The 26,210-nt window shown below is 39.5% G+C and overlaps 1 protein-coding gene across 2 annotated transcripts in view; it reads right to left on the minus strand.

Moving 5' to 3' along the window:
• Pde6 (phosphodiesterase 6) overlaps nucleotides 1-26,210 on the minus strand; it is a 67,169-nt gene that overhangs the window by 33,492 nt on the left and 7,467 nt on the right. For both annotated transcript variants that reach the window (XM_064693859.1, XM_064693860.1), the window contains exons 2-3: nucleotides 16,955-16,972; nucleotides 803-2,076 (exon numbers count right to left, since the gene is read on the minus strand). In XM_064693859.1, the coding sequence (XP_064549929.1) occupies nucleotides 803-1,441 (639 nt within the window). In that variant the 5' untranslated portion in view covers nucleotides 1,442-2,076; nucleotides 16,955-16,972. The remainder of the gene's footprint in view (nucleotides 1-802; nucleotides 2,077-16,954; nucleotides 16,973-26,210) is intronic.

Below are 26,210 nucleotides of genomic sequence, written 5' to 3' on the forward strand. Positions count from 1 at the left end.
CAAGTAAGAGTCTCCAGTCGGGAGTTCCCGGTCTAGGCGATACCCTGACCCTCTTCTACCAGCACCAAATTCAGTTCACGCTACGAGCTCGTTTGCTTTAGCAGCCATACCAAAAAATCAGTCTTCGATGAAAAAAAAAACGAATTAAATCATCGCAATTATAATGACTTTAATAGATTTTAACAATACATGTGTACATGTATTCATAAAAATTTTTGATATAAGATATAAGTTGATATAAAAAATCATTTTCTTAAATTCGTGAATTCTCAAAAAAGTCAATTGCATTAAAATTGTGGTTTAAATGGGTGGTGATTTATTTATGTAATTTATATCTATATGTTCAAGGCGGGGGGTGCCGATAGCTTTAAAATTAAAGATACTTGACCTGTATAGACCATTCTAGATTATCGGTAACGAACTCGTACTGTGCGGGCACTCTAGCTCTTATAGGTTCTGAAATCCTTGCGTTCATACATACAGACAGACGAACGGACAGAGCTGTAGGTCCTCCTAGTCCCCGCGCAGATCGAGTTTGTTTCCGATAGTCGATAACTTACCCCGTTTCCAAGTAATCGATACAAATCGATATCGGAATCCTGTTATTTGATCAATTTCGGCAAATAATATGAGCTAGAGTCACCAAACTTGGCATGTAGCTTCTAGAATAGTATATATATATCAAGTATTTTTCTTTCTATACCTATCGCCTGTCGGAAGAAGAGGGTTCAGGGTATCCCCTAGTCGGGAGCTCCCGGTCGACGTCTCCAAAAAGCATGCTATATATTTAACAAACACTCACCTTCTGCACTACGGGCGAGGCCATCCACTGCTGGAACAAATCCGATGTGACCGAGGGCCGTTTGTGCGGCTTACGGCTCTCAATGAACTCCTGTAGGCGACTCAGCGCCTCAGGTGGGGCACGTTCCGTTAGCCATTTCTCAAATGCCTCGGGCTTCTCCTCAAACAGGCGGGCCACCTCGTCAACATCCTGCTTGCTGCTGCACTTGGCGGACGCCATGGAACCAGATGCGGCACTCGAACTGTCGCTGGCCGCAGGTCCACACGATTCGTTGTCAGCGGAAACCTTTGGCTTGGCCAGCGATGGTTGCGACGGCTGCGATGGCGACGCCGACGGCGACGGCGACGTCGGCGTTTCTGCGGCTGCATGTTGATTGTTGTTGCTCTGCAAGTGACGCTCCAATTTGGCTTGATTGCTTGTGGTTGCAATTGCTGTTGCTGTTCCTGCTGTTGTTGTTGCCGTTGCCGTTGCCGTTGCGGGCTGTGTCGCCTTTTTGGCACCATTGATTAGTGGTTTCGTGGACACTGATGTAGACGTTGTTATGGACGCAGACTCGGCTGGCGCCTCTGAGTTTGTTGTGCGTGTGCGCTCGCAGGCGCCACCGGCGGCACCGGCAGCTGCCGCAGACACATCGGTCATGATGCTCACTGTTTGTGGATACGGTTACGGATTTGCTGTGATGCCGGACTGCTGCATATACTCATTATTCTAGCTGTTCACACATCCAGTAAATCAGCCCCAATCTGCTGGTTAATGTGCCGCCTCCACCTTGTGCGACGCTCTTCAGTTAAGCGCTTGACTGCGGCTCCAGCTGCGTGTGCTGATAAAGTCACGTAGATGGCCACTTATGTGCTTGGGGTTGGGTCTCTTAGCAAAGTTCTGACGACCTGTTGCTATCGCCTGTTGCCTAACAGCCTGCTGTTTGGTTAGCTCCGACTTTAATGGGCAGCGAAGCAGCGCAGGTGCCCGCTGGAAGGGGTAATTGATGAGTGCGACTCAAACTGTTTCCGTCAAATGGTTGTGTGTTGTCATCTTCAGCCCTTGTAGCTGAGCCTGTGGCTGTGGTTGTGTCTGTTACTTTAGCCTCTAGATTTTAGTTCATGCACGTTCGCTTCCGGCCCTGATGCCTTTTTTTAATATTGGCGGCCTTAAATATCCACGCGCAAATGGGCTGGGAGCTTCTATCTAATCCTCGACAGCCATTCAACAGTTCATTTCTGTTTGATTTGCCCCCCACGTGCTGTCAACTTGATTTAATTTAGGATTTATTCAGCCTGCAAAAACAGAGAAGCATTGAATAAAAAGTTAGTATTTCATGGCAGATTGAATAGCTAGCCGAATAGAACAAACAGAAATATGTAAGGTAAAGCTCTGATGTCTGCTATTTCAGAAGTTTTCAATTAGCCTAATCTAAATTCAGGCTAAAGTAATATATTTTATATTTGTAATTTTTGTTGTTAAAGCTTTAATTGCTTTACAGCACATTGTATCAAATAATTTCCCCCACAATGTAAATCGAATAATAAAACACTACAGAGCTTGCGGGTAGGCAAATGAATGTAAGGTAAACAAATAATAATTTTATTTATTATTTAAAATTTTTCCAATAAAACAATATGTGTATTGGGCACACTTTAAACTATTTGACTTACTTTCGATGCCCATTGAACAGCATTTATTCTAGATTTTGGGTTTTGCAATAAACTCTTGCCGTTCTGGCCACAATCAATTATTAAGTTTCCTTTTGCTTGAGCTCAGCAATTCTAAAAATGTCAATTGTTTTTGCACAAACACATGAATTTCGAATGCACAAGCAAAATCCACAAGAAATATATATTAAATAGAATTTATTTGTGGGTAATAAATTTGTTTATTTCAATCGCAAATATCTCGAAAAGCTGGCGAATTCGAAATGAAAATTTATTTAAATGCTTCAATGGAACAAAAAGCAAAATTTATGACCACAAGGTGCATTTTAGGCAAAGGGACTGACTGGAGCGTCAGGGGGCAATAAGAGGAAGTCGGGCAACTTCATATGTATGCAAATGGAAAGGAGGCGCGGGGAATGCCGGCGACTGTCGAATAGCCACTTAAAGCGCGGCTACATTTCACAGCAGACAAAAAAAGTATATATATATATATATGTATATTTCTAAATGAAAACGGGGAGCGTTGTGGCACGCTTTTGGAATTGCAGCGGGTAAGGGCTGGGACGTAGCAGTTGGCAGTTGCCATTTATGCGCATTTGCATTAGCATGGCTTTTGGCATTTGCATAGAGAGGCTTGCGGCACTTGCCACGTGCGCAACTCTTGTGCGCTGCACTTGCCGCTTTACCTTGACTTCAAGTTTAACTAAAGTTGGGGGCAAGAAGTCGCCGTTCTATCTTTATGGATCTCCATCTGCTGCCAGCTGTACACATTGATTTTTAGTGTTTTCACCATTTGCCAAGAGAGATTGCCTTTTCCTCTGCGTGTGTGTAGGTGTGGATTTGTGTATGTATTGGCTGTGTTTGCGCTTTGTACGCTCATTTCCATTTTCACATTCTGTTTGCACACGAACCTGACGTCCACCTTGACCAGTGGATTGACTTGCATTTGCATCCTCTTTCGCTCTTGTTGCTGTTCTTTCCGTTTGTCATAAACCACGTTGTTTTGTATTAAAGCACACAACAGCAAACAAAAAGTTGACGTTGGCTGGCTGTTGCTAGACTCAAACATACCCTGTATGTAGCTCTGAGCTCTATGCTAAGTGCAATTTGGCTATGTCTGGCATTCGCTGTTGGGTTCTAAAATAGGGTATATGCAAACAAAAACGACAAAGCAGACAGCAACAACTACCTCGAGGTTTATCACGCACTCGTTTGCAATTTCAAATTGGGTAATAAATTCTTGAACTCTGCTCTATAAGGGACTCTTCGGGTGTATTCGTCCCTACGTGTTTGTGTGTGTGTGTGTGTGTGTGTGCATCACTTTGCCATTCATGAGCGTGTGAAATTGCTTTGTTCTCGCCAGCGTTTTATGGGCGGCTATGTTACTGCTTGTGGCATTGGGGCGTGGCCATACCGGTTCACATTCCGCTCTCTTTTCGACCATTGTGCTTGTAAATTTAATGTCAACACTAAAGATTAAGATTTTAATGCGCTTTTGGTTTTGGTTAACAAATTCGTTTTATGGCCCATGAGCGCTGAGGCGTATTGTATAGCTGAGTAACCAGAAAATTGCAATAAACTTGTACCATAAACTACTAAAAATTGTGAAGTTCTTTTAAATTGCTGTACGCGCTTGTTTTTATAGTTGGCCTTAAACATAGCAATATGTAAATGCAGTAGAGCATGGACGCAATACCAATTTCATAGATTTTTCTTGTTTTATTTTATATATACGAAAAGAAGTTGCATCGTATTCTATATTTTTTTTTTACTTTTAGAAATTGAGATTCAAGTTTTAGGTTTAACAAAGCTACTTATAAGGACTTGAAGCTTTGACTTGATTAATTTCGAAGTCAAAAGAAAATCGCATGGTTTTTCAATCAAAATTGGAACACTTCCGAATTTGACTTAAAATAGCATTTTAAACAAAATTTAATGTCAATTTTCATATGATCAATTTAATCATTATATGCATGAAGTATATAAACAACATTTAGTCGACTGTGCATGTTAAGAAAATATATTTGTAGACATTTAAAAATAAATTATAAATTTACCTGGCGGACAAGTCAAATCAGATCAGGTCAGACAAGTTTTTCCCGTTCAAATCTACCTGAGGTACAAGAATTCTTCTTGTTTCACTTTTAAATATTGACAAAAGTATAAATTTGTACCATTCTGGCTTAAATTATAGAACAAATTGCATCTCACAGCGTAATGGAAGATATTGTTTATACTCGGGCGGGCACTGAAATGATGGTGAATTTGCGTAAATAGGCGAAGGCTATGCAAATGTGTTTAGGATGCGTTCAGCTTGCTCGCTCCTACAGGACGTGGACTATCCCTTGTACCCTTCCACTGTCCAATGTCTGCCATTGGTCTGTGTCAGTCAACAAAACATCGCAGCTAATTTGCATAACTTAGGAACTGACGCTCGACGTGGGCAAATTGCAATGCAGCGGCGGACAAAGTGATGTGCCGCAATTAGTGTGCCACAAATATGGGTAAATTATGCGAGGAGCACACACAGAACAGCAACAACAACAAAAACAGCAAGAACAGCAACCAAAGCCAGCTGATGAAGTTTGTCGGGTTGACCGGAAACGAGCAACGGGATGTGGCACGCATCGAAGCATACCAATGTGGTTAGACGGGGCAAACAAAGCCACACAAATCGGGGCTGTTGTATTTGGTCTTTTAGATATTGGCCAGGAATGTGCTGTGCACACACACGCTTATACACACACACTCTCGCCCTCACGCCCTCTTAGTTAAATATGTGCACTCGCAAGTAAAGCTCTTAAATATTTACTCACACATTTCAATGGCAAATTGCAACAAGGCAAATAATACTCATGCCACGGCAACAGGCCGCACGGCGTGTTGCTCATATTTCCGTTAATTAAAAAATGTTTTTTTGCAGTTATTTTTAATTAAAACGCGACGCAAACATGTCGACTGCGACAGCAGTCTCGCTTATAGTTGGCATGCAAATGCTGTGCAACCTGGGGGCACCTGCCGCAGCATGCGTCCATAAATAGATAGCCACAAGAGGATGGTGCGGGGGCTGGGTGCGAGGAGCCTATGTGTGCTTTGTAGTTGTTCATGCTCACAACGGCTGCTGTCCGTTGAAAATTAGAGAATTAGCGGCCACATTGTTGTTGCCAAGTGCAAGCGCCATTTTGCAAGCGGAAGTGCCCATTACGGGCAATTGACGTGCGTGTTACGGCAGCGGGCGTGGCGGCAAGGGGCGGTGAGTTGCATACACTTTGGCGTAAATTAACTTGGCGGCTACTTTGTAGCCCTGCGTCATGTCAAGTCCGTTGGCTCGTCGGCCCGCTTTCATTTTCGTGTTTTCAATTTGGCAAATTGCAACATTGCATTTTGGTCTTGGCCATCAACGGCGCTTAGCACGCCCAAAACGGCGGCGGGCGGTTAGCGAGGCGGATTGGCAACACAGTCACGTAGCCGTGCCACACACACACACGTTATTCGCTTGCCACGGCAAGAGAAACCTCTGCTTGCGGCTGTGTTTGCCTTTTTGGCTTTAAAGTGGAAAATGCGTCCAAGGAGAGTCAACGCTGTGCGGCATGTGCAACAATGGTGTTGGCATGCACCAGTCATCGTCAGTCACCCTGCCTCACCAAAAACCAGGTCTGTCTCTTGCTCGTCGCCTTTTAGTTACACCCATGTTTGTTTGCGGTTTTGCACTGCTCTGGTTATTCTAATTTTGCATTCTACCACAGCGATTTCCCACACAGTAGGAACATACATGTTTTAAGCTGCTCGGCATTTCCCTTGACGCTACTTGTTGCATAATAATTGCAAAAATTCTCAAGCCCCAATGACACACGCTGAATATGGCATAGCTAAGTTTTAAAATCAGAGACGGATAGCTAAATGGAATACAATTCAGCACGTAAAATGAGTATAAATAGCTTAAAAAGCACTTAAGAGCTTTAAGCCTAGTAACATTAAATTTCGCTTAAGATAAAAGCCAACATTAATTCACCAACAGCACGCATAATTAGTGTTAGACAACTAACAAAGAAGTTCACAACTTTGCAGAGAAATTTTAGAAATCATTTATTATTTATTATATGTATTTTCATTATTAATTAAATAATAATTTAATTATCAACAAGAACAAACGATTATGAAACATTGAAGGCGCAATATCGATACTATCGATAGCGCTTTTAACGTTTCACAACACTAGATTCACCTAGGCTTCAAGCAAGTGCTACTAAAACGTAGCATACTTTTGTGCGCCATGCATTGAATATCCAAAGGCTCACACAAGGGACTTACTGCTTTTGTGAAACACGTATAAAAGAATATTTTTGTAATTATGAGAGGATGATGCAGATGATATTGTGAATATAAGCTTGGGCATAATAAAGGAAACTTAAGTTTCTTATAAATTGCTGTTTAGAAAGTTTGCCTATCTTTATTTTTTTGCCTGCAATATAGTTTACAATCGTTTTGGCTTTTAAGCTTAGAGTTGAAGCGCAAATGTGTCGGTTGCCACAAAACATTTTGCCGCACTGCATTTTGTCATGCAATTTGCCAAATTTGAAAGTGTTTGCATTTGGCATTTGCATTTATTTGCATGTTTCTATATTGACACTATCGACAATTTCTATTGATCTAGGAAAATGCATTAAAAATAAAAAAGTTATTTGTTGTGTGTAAACACATGAAAAATTTATTTATTTGAGGTAAAAACTCTTTTTCCAAACGACAAATGAAATAAAATAACGTTTTATTTATGCTGGGAATTAATAGAATAGAGTAATAAATACTAATGTTTAAATTTAAAATCGTTGTCAATGTTAGTTGACAATTGCAAAATTCGATGACAAACTGTTAACGATTTTAACTGAATTATTTTGGGCACAGACAGAAACCACAATAGAAACTATTAAAGAACACAATTCGATAATAGAATGTTTTTTAATGGAATGCCAGTTGCAGCCTAACTTGTCGCCGTGCAAAGAACGCAAATTCAATTAAACCAATTCGACAGCCTCTCTGAGCAGATAAAGAGCTGAGTGCAAGCTGAAGGCCAGCTGAGCTGTCATTAATATTTTTTATTCCATGAGTAAATTTGCACTTAATTTAATGGAAAGCGATGCGCTGGGGTCCGCGTTGGCGCCTGCTGAGAACTTGTCAAAGCAAAATAATTGAAAAACTTTGGCCGCAGCAGCAAATGGCAAAGGACCAAGAACAAGAAAACACTGCAGGCATTGCATTAATTAAAACATCGGTCAAAGATGATTATAAGTATCAACACACACACAAACACAAACACAAGCATGCACACACAAACACGCACACGCACACGCCCCGCGGCTTGTATAATCTCCATTACGGCCGAGCACAATAACCAATTTTCTACTCAACTTTCAAGTTACAGTATTTTGCTAAGTGAGCACATTTTGAGATTAAATCGGAGATGCCCGGTTAATTCCGCTTGACGGCGCCATGGCCCAAAGGATGGAGGACCCCTTCTGACGGCTGACCCCGCGGCAACAAAAGCAACATAAATGTCAACAAAGTTGACTGCAAATAGTTGCTCGCTGACACAACAATGCGGCAGGGGCTCAGCCACTCAGGCCACCAAGTGTATGCGACAGGCCGCACTCGGGATGCTGCACATCCAGCACATCCTGGTCCAGAATGCAGGACGACAATGTGACAGGGCGACAGGATGCCAGCCAAGTGGCTTTGTGAACGGTCCAACGAGACGCCACTTCAGTGTCGGCATCTTCCATTAGAGTCGGCAGGTGGCGAGCTGCCTGTGGCATGCAACTTGATATGAAAATGGAAAATTTATTAGTTACCAATGACACGAGCTGAATGTGACGCTTAATCTTTAGTGCTCAGTATTTGTTGCCTGAAATGCGGCTCATTTTAGTGACAAGTCAAAATTAGTCCTGCTGGCAAGCTTTCAGCTCGTGTCATTGGTAGTCAGCCAGGTATTCAATCTCTCAGACTGTATGCATTCCTGCCTCTTTCATTTTTCTCTTTGCCATTTGCCAATTTGCATACGCATAACTGTACGAGAATTAAGCACATTGTATTTGCGTGTAGGTTTGTTTCTGATTGAAATCTCGTGCCGCACTGTGGCTGTAGGCTGTGGCTTTTGTTGTCCTTAAGGAGCAATTTAATACCAATTTCGGTGCGTGTGCGCGATGTCACAACGTTTGTTATTCAATTTACCATCAGAAACATATGAAATGTTCTGGGAAACAAGCCACAATAATAACATTCATGCATAATTTCTTATATATATATATAGAACCTGCTCCATGCTGCCTCAAGTCAAAGTCGTTGTCGATAAAGATGCCTCGTCTCGCCGCGTTGATGGCGTCGAGATTGTCGCTTGTCTGTTTGCACACGCTTGAGTGGCATTGGCATTGCCATTGGCATTCGAATTGGGCATGAGTCTGGTTGTATTGCGCCCAACGGCAACTATAGTAAATAGATCGCGGTCCTTGCCTCTGCAGCTGCTTCCGTTTCCGCCTGCCATTGTTGCTACAATGGGGCACACCAATGTTGCGGCTTTTGTCTACCCTGCTGCTCATATCGCCCTATTGACAGTTGTTGTTAATGGCATCACAATATTTAGCTGGAGCTTTGTTTTAAGACAATTTATGCTTGATTGCATTGATTGATTAGCCGCACTTGTTGTTTAGACGGCCACGCCAATTGTGTGCGTACCAGGCATATTCAACTTTAATTGGATCAATATTTGTGGCAAATTGCGAGCTGAATTTGAAATTCAACAGCAAAAGCTTTCTTAATTGAGTTGCATACTTCAATATATACTTTGAGGCATGAGTAATTTGTTAACTTTTTAATTAAAACTTTAAGCGAGCAACTAATATTAAATAATAAATTGTTTTGCGCTTGGCTTAAAACTTTTGCCTTGAGCGTGTCTAAGGCTTAAAGAAAAAGCAGCTAATTTAATTTTGCTGCCTTTGGCATTATTAAAAGCTTTTAGTAAGCACTTTTGGATTGGTAAAGGCAATATTAAACACACCAAATGCGATCTATACAAAGTGAATGTACGAAAAACAACTTTTTATAAAAAAAAAATGAAAAGCAAAAAATCAATTCCCACGAGCAAAGTCAATGTACGCAACTTTAAAGGACGTTGTAAAAGCTTATACGATATATCAAACGCTTCTGAAGCCGGAGTTAATCCAACAACTGCAAAGGGCAAAGGTCAAGGAATTGCGTACAACTCGAGCGAAGAGTTCGCTGTTTAGCTTAAGCCCCCGAGTATGACAAACATAAAGGACATTAATTGCCCGACTTCGAGTAAAGAACTGAAAGCAAAAAAAAGTTAATATCTGTGCGTGCAGTGTGCGGGGACTTATGTGAGCCATGGCATGTCAAGCTCCGGGTCTGAAACACTAGCTGTAACTCATTACTATGCAGCCCACATAGAAATTCCATGGAATATATGTATATACTTGTGTACATGTATATATGTATGTTCGAAGGACCTCATAAAGCAAATCACAGCGTCGCTTGTCATTTTTCGCATTAAGCGTCTTTCGCTTTGGATTCATACTTAAATACGAGCATTTTATTTGCAGCTTTGTTTCATTTATATCTCCTGCACTCATGGGCCAGCAAGAGGGAGTAATAAATAAGCCAGTCCATATACACGGACTTAATATGATATTCTCTTTCTTCTGTACACACACATATTTATTGATTCGCATTTATCAAATATAGTTCGCATGCACATTATACTTTATTACTTGAATTATTTATGGAGTTCTTTGTAGTTCAGTACATCGAATAGCTTAGCTTAGATTTTTATATAGGTTAATATTAATTTTTACATTTTTTCAATTTCAAACATATTTCATGTACTTGTGTACTGAATACTGAGTATCTCGCAGTTGAGCATACATCATAGCTGTTAGTCAGCAAAAATATGAGCAGCAGCTCTTTTCCTTAGGCAGTGACTTATGTATTTTATGTACAAAATGTTGCCGTCATGTATTTCAGACGCAAATGACATCAGCTCGGATTTACAATGCTGCCCCCAAACCCCGAACTATATCCCTTAAAAAGCAAATGACACAAAGCAATTGATGATACTGCAGAGACTTAAATTATTTTAAAATCTCACTGCAGACAGCGAATCGAGCTCAAATTAAAGATTGCACACAAACGGCACACAAGATTTATTGCCAGCTTAATGAGTCAGTGACCTGTGGCTGCATAAGACAATAAAGCCATTACAAAGATTCTAGACATGCATCCAAGTGGAACAATTCTGCTCAATGGAGCTCAATGGACCTGGCTTATGGTTAGTTATGATGTTAGCTGTTGATTAGCTGCAAGTGAAATTGCATTTTCACGTCTGACTTGAGCCTAATTCCTGGCCTTTTGTTCCGGCTATGGACACAGATTTTAGATACATTTCAATTGCAGTTAATAAACATTAATTTTCCAGACGAATCACATATTTTCGTTAGACAGCGGCTGCACCTTCATCCATCAGCATTAGCGCTCATCAATATTTCCGCTCACATTCACTGGAGCCACCAATCATTTCTGCAATAGGGATTCAGGGCAACTGCAGGACATTGAAATGCCATTAGCATTAGGACACGCTGCGCTGGTTAACCGCAACAACTGAACCGCGATGAATGCGTGCTGTAAAAACACGACCGAGGACGAAAGTGTGCGCCGCAGGACAACCACAAAGCATGACAAACATTCGCTTGTCCTGTTCGTCGTTGTTCCACTGGCTCCGCATTCGACCGCAGTGTGAAAAACTAATTAAAGCGCCGTTTCAACCACACCCCAGCTGGCCACGAATGATAAAATATGATGCCGATTTAATTTATGTTGAATTCAAGCTCTAAAATTCAGGTAAAATATAAGCCAAGCACAATAATACTTTCTTTATATCCATAGTTCATTAAATGACAGCGTAATACACAGCAACAAAACTCATTAAGAATTCCTACACAAAATGGGTAAAAATATGTTGATTGCAAAGCTCATGTTAATTTTATGTCAGAGTAACTCAGGTTAAATAAAATGCAAATAGAACTAAAAATAGAAAAGCTAATGTTAGCTTAAATGAACATATAATAGTGAAATATTTTCAAATAGAAGCTTTTCAAGGTAAGCTTTAATTGAGCTTTAATGTAGCTTAAAAAGCTGCAAATGAACAACACAAAGCTCATTAATATAATAATGAAGTATTTTGATTGTTTTGGCGAGACGAAGATTACACAGCATATGTAAGCTTTAAGCAAGAGTAATTGAAAAGCTTCAAATAGTGCTGAAAAATTCTTAAAAATAAGAGGCAAAAAGATATTTTTAAGGAGCTTCAAAGCTCACAAGAAAAAGATCCAAAAGTACTGAAATGTTCTTAGCGATTACCCGATGAGTAATATTACTAAATGGAATAGTCGCTCTCAATGCTCAAGTGATTAAATGTAGCTTAAGAAAAGCATAAATGAAAGAAGCGCTTTAGTTCATGAAAGCTTTAAGAAAGAGTAATTGAAATGATTCGAATAGTACTGTAAGATTCGTAAAAATATGGTTTAGAAGCTTTCAAAGTTCATAAAAGCTTTAATTAATATTAAATGTATTGAAAAAGTTTTTAACAAATACCTCAGAAAACTACTAAAACAAGCTTTCAAAAACGAAGCTGTAAGCTTTAGATGAGACTAGATGTAGCTAAAGAAAACCATATATGAAAGAAACGCATAGATATATAGATATGGCTTTCAAAGCTCATGTAAGCTTTAAGCAAATTTATATGTAGTTGAGAAAGCTTAAAAAAAAACACATGGGCGAATTAAGTGAGACTTAAAGAACTGAAAAATGGAAACGCAGTTAACTTTACGCTGAAAACTTAACCAACTATTCAAATTCATGACGTTTTCTACCTCCTTTCAATCTCTGTAATATTCTTAAAGACTTATTTTACATTGAAAGGCCAATTAGAATCACAGCAAGTTTGGATTGCGCCCTGGGGCTTTGGGCGCTGGCCCCAAAATATACAAAAGAATAGTTCTTACATTGTTTTCGTACAATGAGAATATTTATAATACAATGTTTGCCGCATTGTTTCGTACATTTTGTTTGCCATTTTGTGTGCCGTCCATAAAAAGTAATTCATTCTGACAAAAGGTCAAATTGGAAAGTTTTAAAAGCTTTTTACACCTGAGCCACTTGCGTGAAGGAGCCTAGCTGCCAAACTGCACCAAAATTCAGAGCATCGACTCCAGCAACTTCTGCCACTGGGCTGTTGAATTTTCCTCGACGGGCAACAGAGTTTTTCAATAATTAAACAACACGGCATCCACATTTGTCGGCTGTTTTGGGGTTTGGGGCTTAACATTTTGGTTTTTGTACCTGACACTTCGCTTGGCATTTGCAGGCAACAGTTTTGGTCTGTTTCACTTCCCCCCACACTGAGCTCTGTCTGTCTGTTTGTTTGTTTTATCCGATTAGTTTGCTGCACTATTTGCGCAGACAGATGAAAAGGCAAGTATGAAACTATTGAAGTGCACTTCCTGCCAACTTCTGGTGCTTACCGTATGTCAAGCGGGCAATGAATTGTTGATTGGAGCTTACCAAGAGGAGCTAAGCGGCATTTTCAAGGTGCTGAAGCTATCGATTCGCCGTAATGACTGTAAATTGCAGCTCAACTGTATATAATGTGTTGGCAGTTCATGTAAATTACGCGTAAGACCATCTAGTATAAGCTGTTGACACTGTAAACTTACCCAAAACAAACGTTACAGAGGGAGGGGCACGCTGACAGGGCGAGATGGCAAGATACTTATATGAAATTATATACTTATATGTTGCCAGATAAGCTGCTTGGTATAAACTGTGTGGACGCACGTTTAATGGAACTTTTTTATTACCTCCCCATGTTCCGCTGAGCTTTTTAAATTGCCGTCATTTAAATGGAATGGATATTTTAAAGCTCTTTCGATTGGCAAATTAATAGCGATATTACCGAGTAGTACGAAGAGGATTAAATATGTGTATATATACTTATTTTCACTGTTATAATATTGTGATTGGCTATGAAAATAATATATGCATATATTAAATATACGCATCAAGTATACCATTTGGCATGACAAGTCGTTTAAATTCGCAACAGAGCCGCAAATTCACTGAGAGTTGTTTTTTGCTGAATACACTCTAAAAATTTGCTTATAAATTTATATAACAAGAGCTGCCAGCTGCAGCCGCAACAAAATCAGCATCTAAAAACATGTCGCTAAATATTTTAAAGCAATTTTTTACGACTATGCCAACAGATGCTGTGTATATGTATGTGTTCTATTTATGTGATTGTAGAAGTTTTTTGCCGTACAAAAACAGTGGCATGTGTCGCAGCTTGGCGACCCAACCCCGCCAAAAAAAAATATGCACAAATACCATGGAGAACTCACTACATACGTGTTCCAGGATATAATCCCCTCCACGAAGGTGATAAGAATAAATATGTGTGTTTTTTTTTGAGAACACATTTTCATGTTGTCAAACAAAGAAAAACGCCCACACACAGACAGACACAAACACGTAAAACAGATAACAAGCAAATTAATTAATTAAATGTGGCTTTAATACCAGGCTCAAGTGTCGCAGCTGCCGCATCTAAAGCTCATTAATGTCACGCGTGTGCGCAAATTATATTAAATGCGAGCATACAACAAAAACTCAATACAAAATGCTCATTGGCAGCTGTGATTTATACATGGCATGCAGCACAGGAGAGCCAATAAGGTCTGAAGTAGGGTATATTATAGCTAAAATCGATTTATGGCTTACTTATAGGTGTCCCAAAGTCAGGATAAGCCTAATGACCGACGCAGCCGATAGCCTGAACCTGAACTCATTGCCTCAAATGGAGGTCAACGTTTGCCAGCTCGAGCACGTATTTATTTTATCTTTACATATATATAGTATGTATGTATATAAATAAGAACCTTAAAGTGTTTTGTGTGTGTAAAATTTGCATGAAATGTCAAGTGGGAACTGACTCTGCGCTGTGATTGCCACGTTTGTGTGTGCCAAAATGAAAAAAAAAACGTCTAGACTTGAACTTGTCTTAAAAGTCACAGTTGCCCTAAAATAGAGTATAAATATATAGCATATTTCTCGGAGCAGTCTTTAACTTAATTGGCTAAACTAAAGTCTTAGCATGTAACATGAATTTTAAACAGAAAATACTAGAGAACGTGCAATTTGTAATTTCAGCTTAAGTGGCTACATATAAATCTTAGTGGAAATTCTGAGTAAAGGAAATGCAAGACAGACAAGAAGTCTAAAAGAATAACAATTGAAACTGATTCGAAAAGGTTTTCAGAATATGAACTTAAAAATGTTTGCCTTTAATCAAATTAATTTAATACAATAATTTTACATAATATTGAAGTATTTAAGGCATATTATACGAGTACTTAAGAAGCTATTCAAAATGAACAAATGGCCAAAAATTCCTGCATTTATTTTAGTGAAAAACACACTTTATTAAATTTTTTAATAATGTAAAAGGAATTAAAGTTATTTGTGAATGTATGGAGTATTTAAATAACTTTCATTAATATAAATAAATAAATAAATTTATAAATTTCTATTTCTATTTCTGCAGTTGCCGCAACCAATTAAATGAACTAACATTAATTATATTGCCCGTCACCTTTGCATGCAAAAGTCTTAAGTTCACAAAGTTATATTTGATCTCTAACAATAAAAGCAAAGCGCAGAAGCTTAACCTAAAGACCACAAGCTGTTGGCAACTTAGTCAAGCCGAACGAAAACCCCCCGGCAGAAATCCAATAAAGCCCAAATGAAACGATACGAAGCAAACAAATGCAACCAAATCAAACTGGGATGGCGGCCATTTCATTAAACATTAAACATTAATTTTCATTGAGATTAATAGCTGAGTAAATGCTAAAGATTATTATGGCAGTTAGCTGGCGAATTCGCTGCCTGGAATGACGCAAATTATCCAGACTTGTTTCGGTGTTAATTTTGTTGCTTGTTAGCAACTAAAACGTCCCGCAGAGCCGCTGAGTTTTCACCGAGTCAATGCAACTGAACTTATTCATGAGCCCAATCAATTAATATAAATCAGTCGAGCGCAAATATAAACAATAAAATAGAATTACTTGTATAGTAAATTGGCTTACGTGCACATAAACAATTGTTTAATTGCATATTTGACCAATTGACAGTTGAAATTGACACAAAACTAACAACAACAGAAATAAGCACCACAGCAACGTATATTAACTGCGTCCCAAATGTGCGCACACGCCATGCAAATGGGCCTGTGGCCAAGCAGCCCGGCAGTCGGTTCGTCATTTCGTTCGGTTCCCCATGGCACTTTGACCCAAACATAACCCAACCGACATGGAATTCAGCTAGGTTTTTCTTTTTCTATTTTTTCGTATCGCCCCCTAGTCTGTCTATTTGCAAGTTTATTTGTTTGCCTTGGCGCTATTTATCATGCGACAAATGCGCGTTTATCATCGCACGCGGGCCAGTGAGCGTGGCTCTGCTCCCATGGCGTATTAACTGTGGCAACTTAATGCTCTTTGGGCCCAAAGCAACGAAACAATTTTAGCGTACATAAATTTCATTTATGAAAATCATTTGCTCAGCCCTCCCCAGCGCTTAAAAGCAGGCTACAATATTAAGCGCGAGGGCAACAGTGCGTATGAGCGCTATTTGGCCAACTATTTATGCATGCTTGTTTGTGTGTCGCGAGTGTGTGTGTGGTGTTTGTGTGTGTGTGTGGTATGTTGCATGTGACGTACATGATTGATGTATGGCAGCTCCCCAAAATTTGCCTTTCGGCGTTTATTTTTATTAGTTTGTAGCCAGTTTCAGGCTGTTACGAAGAGTCAAACAACGCTGAACCATAGGGAAAATGTTGTTGTTGATTTTCCATTTACGATTTCAATCAAGTCAAGTGGACTTGCATCATTGTTCGAGTGCTTTATCGGTGCACAGCGCTACGACTCGTCGCCCTTGCATTTATTGGCTTTTTAGTTGACCCTACTTCATTTTTTACTATATGCCGAGTGGCTCGTTGTGGAGGCGCTTATCAAAGGACACGCATCTATGTGGGTCAATGGTAACCGCAAAATGCGTGTTACTTGACCAAAAAAATTGTCTTTCCCACAGAGACTAGAAAGCGCCGACGCACTCGTACTGATAATTTCCCAGGTCTTGGCCACGTTAGTTTGCAGTTGAAAACGCCTCAGTTGCTTGGCAGCTTGTTTCCATTAATTAGCATTACACTATGGCGAACGTGACAGTCGCTTAATTATAATGGCATTAATTTTACCTAATTAAACTGAAGGCGTACCTGTGCACAACGGCACAAGGCCAACTTAAGTAAGAGTAGAATTTTATATCGATTATTGTCGGAGTTGATGTTAGTTTCCGATGAATATAAATAAAACACGTTATGACTTACCTAAACATAAAACATTATCTGCAAAAAAAAGGAATAGAAGAGAAAATATCGTTAAGCACAAATTAAAAGTTAGTTTTAGTAAAGTTTAGAAAGTTTTTGTATTTAACTAGATAAATGGCCAACAGACTGAAGCACATACAAATGCATGAGTATGCATAAAAATATACTTGGTTTTATAAAGCTCTCGTTGCCTGGAGACGAGTTGGCCATAATTATATTCACTTTAAGCCCAAAGCCGTTTGACGCCCCCAACAGCTGGCTATTAACATTCATTTGCAGTCGATGCGAGTTAATTGAGTCACAGAAGAGTCTTGAGTTAATTGCAGTCAATTAGCACATTTCTCTTGCTCTTTTTATTCATATGCCAAACACAGATTCATTCATTTTAACGGAAGAGGACGTTAAGGATCATTTGGACTGCCAATTATAATTCGTGTTTTTCCTTTTACCTTATATACTTTAACATGTGCAAAAGTTCGTCAATAAGGTTTAAGGTTGGCAGCTGCCCGTTAAAGTTAAAGCTGGAACTTAAATTCAGATGAAATACGAGCTAAAATAGAAGTTGAATTTAAATTCAGCAAACGTGCAGCTCAACATTGTATTAAATTACAACTGCGAGGGAATGGAAAGTTATGTTGAATATTTATGCTCAGAAGTATCTTGTGCGCTTACATTGTGCTGTAACTCAGATACTTTCTATGCTTGGCAATAATATTAAGCTGAAAATATACGTAGCACATGTGAAATGTACGGGTACGGCTACGGCTACGGCTACGGCTACAACAAAGTATTGCACTTTGGGGAATTCTGAATTTCTGATACGCTGGCAAAATTGAGTCCGGGCGAACGGAATATATGAGCTGCCTGTTTACTGATTGGACTAACCAAACTACTCCGTTTCCATTAAGCGGCACGAACAAATTTAATAATACATTAAGCACACATTTCACCTGAGCAAATGCTTTATCCATGTATATAGATAGATATTCTGCGGATGTTGTTATAGTTACGGCAGCGCTCCTGCTCCTCTTGGCTCTTGGTCTCCTGCCGTTCATAGAAATGACAGATGGATAACAAGTTAAGGAGGCCCCATAGAGCAAAGTTTCTGGTTTCATTTCGTTCACTAGTCGAATGAAAATATTTTGCATATGTTGAAATTTTCATTTATGGAAGTCAGAAATATGACACTCTGTTGCAAGGTTTTCCTTTGCCTTGCCAAGATTTTTACATATTTAATATTGCAATCGTGTATTAAATGGAGAGTTCGCTCACAGTTCAAAAGAGTTTATATTAAACGAAAGCAAATGTGAACGCTTAAGGAAGTTAAATGTAAGAAATATTTACGTGAGCTTTTTACTCATTTTTATGGAATTCTTTAAATTGATATTTGTTATTTGTAATATTTGGCTTATTAAATGGGTGTCAGATATTAATACAAATATTCAAATGCAAATATTAGAATGTAAAAAATGCAATTGAACATTTTAAACTGTTCTCACTTGAAACGTGAAAGTCAACAAAAACAATATTCACGTTCAATCGAACTCAATTTCTGAATGCCGGAAGCCACTGGACAGTGTTTCAGGTATTTGCAACTGTGTTGCATGCAATGTCAACATTGACGTTTTATTTGTGCAACATTCCAGCTGGGAGTCAATAAAAGTCAGCACTGTCCATGAGCACAAAAATATGTATATATGCAATACATATAGCTATGGAAATTTGGCATGCGAATCGTTTTGCATACGACAAACATGTAGCGCATGCAACAAACTGCTGAAGTTGAACAGTTGAGCTGAACAGCTGTTGAAAGCCATGAACCAACATTCGGTTCGCACACTTAATGTGCCACTGGAGATGCGCTACGTGATTATGTAACATAAAAAGAGAAGAAAAAGAGGATGTACTTGCGATACATGCACATATGTAAGTATGTACGTAAACATCTATATAATGCATGGCTGAACAGACAGCAGCGAAATAAAATCCCAAAATGCAGCACTTAAGGGGTAAATTAAGCCGAAAACGAAATGGCAAACGGAAGCGGAGGCGACGAGGCGAATATCTGCAACATTTTCATTATATTTCTTCGATGGCAAATAATAAAAAAAAAAAAACAAACACTGACTCAAACAGGCAGGTATATAACTTTATAAGGCCATCAGACTTTATAAGGCAAGAACAAGCAGCGGCAGCCTGTAAGCCAGCGGCAAGCCAGGCCACATACTCGACTCCGTCTTTCCGTTTGCCTGCACATGCCGGATATTTTACAAGTTCCGGCCGCCTACCCTTGGCTTTTATTGCGCCGTTTGCATTCGGCAAAACTGCTCGTTAAATTTGAACACTGATGTGTTAATAGCCCACCCAAACACCCAGTGCAGCGTAAACACACACACACACACACACACCCGTAAAGTTAACAGCCACAGTCACGTCGGATAACTGCAACCAGCCAAATACACACAAACACACACCATACACACTCGCGACAAGCAAAAAAAAAACAACAGCCTGTCCAAATTTGTTTGAGACATTGCCAAACATCAAAGCAATTTGTGCCTGGCAAAGTAAACGAGCAAAATAAATTGCCAAAATGTCACAGAAATAAAACATACCAAAAGTAAAGGATTCGCTTTAGCTCAGCTGTGCGAAAGTTTGTTGTTACCAAGCCATAAATATAAAATATATGTATATGTATTTGTGGAAAGGAAAACTGGCTAACGAGTCGGTGGCAAAACTCAACTTTTACATACTTTATGCACTTGCACATGCCACTCACATGGACAGTCGTTTATTTGTGCAAAGGATCTACTGAAAATCAGACCAAGTTTCAAATGCCAAACTCGTACAAAATTTGGAAACTGTTTCGAGTGCTAAAAACAAAAGAAATGCGACATTTAAATTTGCAATTTTGCATATGAAAGTGCAACAAAACAAGTGCTCGAAATTGAAGTAGTTTCAGTGATATTCAAATGCAAATCAAATACGTAAAATTAGTGTCTAGTGGGAAATGCTCGACTGGGAGATACCCTGCGCTCAGAACAAAGACAATCAAACTTACTTTTGAGCTATACTGAGAGGCTGTACTTCATCTTACCTTTGCCCCTACTTAATAGCAAATGCGTGCTTGCATGCTGCTTTGCTTATCTTCTGATTATTATGAAATTTTCCGGGCCTTTGGCATTCAAACATGAGTAAACAACAAACCGAAGGGCTGTAACTTGAAAAGTTCGAAGTTTTTTAAAGTAGGGGTAGGGATTGTATCTAAAAACCAAAATGTGCTGGATCTGTGTGGAATTTACCCACATATCCAACTTGTTGGCTCTTATAAGCTCCGAGATATGATAAAGAAAACCCAATCTAAACGGGGTGAGCCATCAATAATTTAAAATAAACTTGTTCGAGGATAATGTTGGTTAGGCATAATTCTATAATCAGCAGACTATATTCTTCATATTAGTGTTTAACATATCTCCGTGCAGCCGAGTATAATATATAAAGTTAACTCCTTAAAATAACCATAGCGGTTTTATTTGGCAAGTCACGCCGACTGCCATCAATCAATTTACTTATATTAATCAACCAACTTAATACCTGCCAAGAGACTGGCGATAAATTATATATGCATATTATAGGGTCCGACTGACTTTTACATATGTACATTTGAACAAAACTCTTATACCCTCCTTAATAATTTTTAATGTGTTTGGGGTATAAAAGTGTAGGGTACACACAAGGTATATCCAACGGTAAAAACGTCTAAAATTCTCTTGATCTATCATGAATTAATATTAGGATACGAACTTTTGCTTAAATTCATAATACCCTTGTTGTACCACTTACAGCGGATAGAGGGTATACTAAATGAAAACTTCCAAATAAGTACACAGCAAATTTGTAAACAATCAGTGAGACCTGACAGCTGACGGCTGACAGCAGCAAGCGACGTCACGCATACGAAGCGTGTGTCCGGCCTGAACCAATAAAGTTATGCATACGCAGCGTATGCGGTATATCGTATGTTTGAACAATTAATTAATTATACTATACCCTATAAATACAACTATTGACATATTTAGTTGTCGATTTGTCTAACGCTCGCATGTGACTTTAACAAGTTGAGTGCTGCAGAAGGGGGGGAGGAAGAGACGAGCGCGTGTTTTGGCTAATCAAAAGAGCGCTAATGCCAGCCAAACTGTTGCCAGCATATTTACATTTAGTATATAAAGCGAGACTGTGAATTAGCACATCACAGCATCTGGAGCGGTTCGTGCAAATCAGTTTAAATTGAATCAAACTCCGCTCCATCCCGCCTCTAGCCGAATAATGTGTCTAATTGATGCCGCTTGTAGGCAGCAGCTACAGCGTTTGCTTACATAATTTTACATAAATTAAAACATCATCGACACAAATGTTGTCAAAGAGAAAGCCTGCCAAAGCAAGTAACTTAAATGATTTCAAGTAGTTGATACTGTGCCTTTTGATGTGCTGCTGCCAAGTTCCTTTTTATTAAGTACCGACGCCAACTGTGCTTTAAATGTATCTTTTCTGTGCGCCAGTATGAAATATTTTACTTTTATCTTTGAACACAACTCTTTTTAAGCCCTATACCCAGTGAAAACGGATAGAGAAGAGCATATAATGTCATATGCAAATGTACGAGTCATCTTCGATTGCATATATTCTGGCACAGCTCGAGGCTTAAAATTTCAAATTTTATTTTCGTTGAAAACGTAGAAAAGATGTATCTTTGTTTATCCATAACATCCGTAAATATCCCTTGCGAACCAAGGATATTTGAGTTACACGCGGTTATTGTAAGACGTTAAACTTGGTTTGCATAGCATATTTAAATATATCCATTGAGTCTAATCGATTATCAGTATGAATATATCATTTTTATCCAGCTTGTTCGCCGATACCCCGAGATCGCACTTTCAAGGTCGTGTGTCTTTCTTGCCTATCGATAGGCTTATACAGCTAAGATTGCACTTATTACCTGTTTGGCCATAGCCGTGTGCTTTGGTATATTCTGACTACAGGGTAAGTGCTAGTCGCTAACTTCCTACTGGAGCAAACTTACTTGCATTTGTATGAGTTCGTTTTGCTACATCCTGTTGCGCACACACACGGACACACACACGCTCGCACTCTGCATATCAATCACATGTCAGGACGCTGTCTGTCAGCCGTCACATTGTGTGGGCGTGTGAGAATTTTGTGGCAACTCAAGCAGCGCATCCTCTGGAAGAGGAGGAGCATTCTATGCATTTGAAGAGTATCTCAAACGTTCGCGTTTTGCATATTTATTGTGCGTTCGTCACAGCTGAACAGCTGACATTCCGGCCAACGTCGCGTCGCGTCCCGTCGCACGCACTGTCCGGCTGGCAGTCAATCATTCTTATATTGAAATTCTATGCGCGTTCTGATAACAAAAATTCAATTAAAATGCGTTACGTGTTGCAAATCAGTTGAGCATCTTTTTTGAATTGATTGTGGCATAAATTGTCAGTCTGCTTTGCCCAGGGCTAACATTGATTTTCTCATTTTCATTGCATTTGCGAATGAAAATGTTTGTGTGCGTTTTCCGCAGAAACTTAACTATATTGTGGCAGCTGGTTCAAACATTTCCCAACAACACAAAATTCTATATGAACTGGTTTTTAAATTTAAACTGTTTTCAGCTGTGTTTGTTGCTTTTTTGATTTTTTTGCTAGGCTCAAATCGCTTAAAGGCCCACAATATAGTTCAATAAAACATGGTTTTTGGACACGAATTAAAATTCCTTACAAATTTATGACCACGCTCTGATTGCGGAAGAAATAACTTATATTACAGCAGGCACAATTCGGTTGCGTCCTTGTCCTTTGCTTTTGCTAACATGAGCCGCGTTTTTATATGCCGCCCACTTGCCATGCGGCTGCCAGTGCAGGCCGAGCCGCACTGGACCCAAGGACAAGTTTTCATGCGGCCGGTTGCGGTTGCGGCTTTGCCGAGAAAATCTGCGCCTGGACATGGCCAACAGATATACAAGCCCACAGATGCGTATCGATGACATTATCAACTACAATTGAAATTGCTTTTATGGACGCAAGCGAGAGAATTTTAATTTTAACGCTTTACGAACACAACTGAAGGACGTGCAGGGGCTATTTTTTGGGTGAGTATGTGTGGGCGTGTGTGTGTGTATGTGTGACTACTTGTGATACTTTGGCTTTTATACATTTGCATTCCATATAGGCTGTTGAAGCTAGAAAGCAGACTTCAAAATGTATGGAAAACGCCAGGAAATACCCCATTTCTATCAACATATAGCTGTCTAAGAACCTAATGAAGATGAGTTCAAAAATTAAAACGAGAAAATAGGAATATCTTCGGTACACCGAAGATTTAAAACCCTTGCAGATAATTCGCTTTTGGAGATATGTGAGAATAGTGAAGCTCGTAAGTGCTGAGTTTGATGAAAATATCTGAATAGTGGTGCGATATTGATTTTGCAGTCCATACAAGAACTTTCTTTTCGACTGCTCGTAATAATGGCAGCTATATGATGTAGTGGTCCGCTCGGGCACAACAGAGAGACGGACCAATGAAAAATTTCAAAACGATAGTTTGACAACTAAGAGACTAATGAGCGTAGAAACAGACAGCCGGACAGAAGGACGGGCGGACATGGCTACATAAACACGGTTGTTGCTATATGATGTAGTGGTCCGCTCGGGCACAACAGAGAGACGGACCAATGAAAAATAATGAAAAAACGATAGTTTGAGAACTAAGAGACTAATGAGCATAGAAACAGACAGCCGGACAGAAGGACGGACGGACATGGCTACATAAACACGGTTGTTGCTGCTGATCTAGAATATATATACTTTATGGGGTTATGCGATACACATTTCATGACATAATTATAATATCCTCTACAAGGGTATATAAGCGAATAAATACAAGTGGGATTTTTCCTTTGAAGTGAGCTAACACCGCTAACACGTGGAGCACCGAGCTCGCACCTTGCACAGGTAATCTTTTTAGTTATGTGCTTTATTTATTGTTATTATTTTTTAACCTAACAAGATCAAACAGAAATGAAGTAAAAATTGTGAAATTCTGATTCAGTAACATAAATAACATGCAACAATTTTTGTTCTAAATTTGTTACAAAGCCGCAAAAATATTAGGATGTATATTTCATGTCAAAAAGTGTTAGAACGGACATTTGAGAATAAAATCAACACACACGTACATGTGCACACATACACACACACCCACACACACACTCCCTTGGGCAAGAAACAGCTGGAATATGCTAGGCCTCGTGCGACCTACGCACATTGTGGTTAAATATTTGCTGCTATCCATCGTTTTGTTGGCTCACTTAGTGGCCTATGGCATGTAAATTTACATATCAAGAATCTATTAGCAGCTAATAGATTAATGTTTTGTTTGGCTTGCGTAGGCAACGTAGCGAAATGGTTGCCAGCTAGGAAATACTGTATGACAAAAGGAAGCACTGGGGATACTTAAGAGGAAGCACAAACGAAAATCCAACAATATTGCATTACGTATACGCGGCGTGTGCTGCTTAAACCGCAAGCAAAGGCGGGCGGGTGGCAACTTCAAAGCGCAGGTTGAGCAAATAAAATGGCGCCCGTGTTGGCGTTGCCGTGCAAAAGTTGTTTGTGGTTGCAAGAAAGATTGATTGAATCCAGAAGTGGCGATAACAAGCACAAAGTGAAATGGTTAATGGAAAAGCAAACAGTTGACGCACCAGCGCAGCACAACAAAACGAAACGAAATGGCAACGTGTGGCACGTTAACAAGAAACAAGTATATACAACTATTTCACAATTCCACACGCACATGCGTGCTATTCAAATGTTGGCTGACGCCATTCGAGCATTTCCCGAAATTTATACACACGTTTATTGCTGCCTACGCTGCGAGTGTGCATGTGCATGTGTGCGTGTGTACACCTGCGTGTGCGTGTGTGTACACAATTCCTTGCCAAGTCGAAGTGGAATTTATTTTTTTAGTCTGGTTTATTCCGCCAGAAAAGTCTTCGCTCAGTTTGACTCTTTTCTTGAACTTTTCGATATCAAGGCAAACCCTTAAAGTTTTCCAAAAACTTGTAGCATACAGCGAGGCGCTATCGCAGTGGCACATGCCATGCGTGTGTGTGTGTGGGAAGCCCTACATAGCACACCAGCTCTGCGGCGCACAGGTAATTAATTTCATTTTTATTGCATGTCCTATTTGTGCCTGGGTCTCCTGCAGTATTTCCGTTACCAACGACTTGTTCATATGTTTTCGTCTCTGTACTCATATTTGTTTTTTTTTTTTTCGTTTTTAGTCCTGGTCCATTTTGATGTTGCCGCGAATCATTTTTCGTGCCCACTGAGGCCATAAAAACGGTAATTAAACACGAAAACTAGTGTCACATGGCGTATACGTGACGTTGGCCGCTTTCCCGTTTAATTGTCGCCTCGCATTGCTCATACGCAGCGTATGCCGCAGTTTATAGTTTCAGTTCGCACACGTCGGGTCTCTCGAGTGGCAAACCTGCCCGAAAGTATAGCCCATTGACTTTGCGCCAGTTAACAACGATTTATCAATTGGTATTTTACGACTGAAATGAAAGAGCTACCGAATCCAATTAAAAGGCAATTTTGTTGCATCAATTCAATGACTAAGCATGAATGACTTTGTTATCAAATTTAATGTTTACAGGCGATTTTCTAAAATATACTCTTTATATAAAGGATATGTGAACTTCAATTCCTATTTTTATGCTCTTTTTGTAACGTCCGATAGTTCCTCTGCTTGTCCGAATGAACGATATTTAATTGAAGTTGGAAGCTTGAGACTCGCATCAACCAACGCCCACTGAAGGCGTGGCAAATCATTAAAATCTATATCTTCGACAATTTGATAGTGATAGCGAGCGAATTTGGAATGAGCTCTTTAGCTCATGATTGAACCCTTCTAAAGATCGATGTAACACCATTTATCTCTTTTACGAGATCTTCTCTGTTATTTGATTGTGCTATTTGTCTTTAATTTTTAATCCATTTATGTATAAAGGTCGCCGTTGCCTGTTTGTGATTCAGACCAAAACTCTCACTTGATTAAAAAAATGTATATCACAATGTTTTATGTTGTCACCAGCTTAATGCAATAATCGACAATTTGAGCTGAAGTCAGCGTAAGTGAATTAACTAAATCGAATTAAGGCCCGTTGGCGTTAATTAATTAG

Source organism: Drosophila montana, unplaced genomic scaffold, assembly GCF_035044405.1.
Source record: "Drosophila montana isolate Dmon_TW-CO22-7 unplaced genomic scaffold, ASM3504440v1 contig_3733_1, whole genome shotgun sequence".
Classification (NCBI taxonomy): domain Eukaryota; kingdom Metazoa; phylum Arthropoda; class Insecta; order Diptera; family Drosophilidae; genus Drosophila; species Drosophila montana.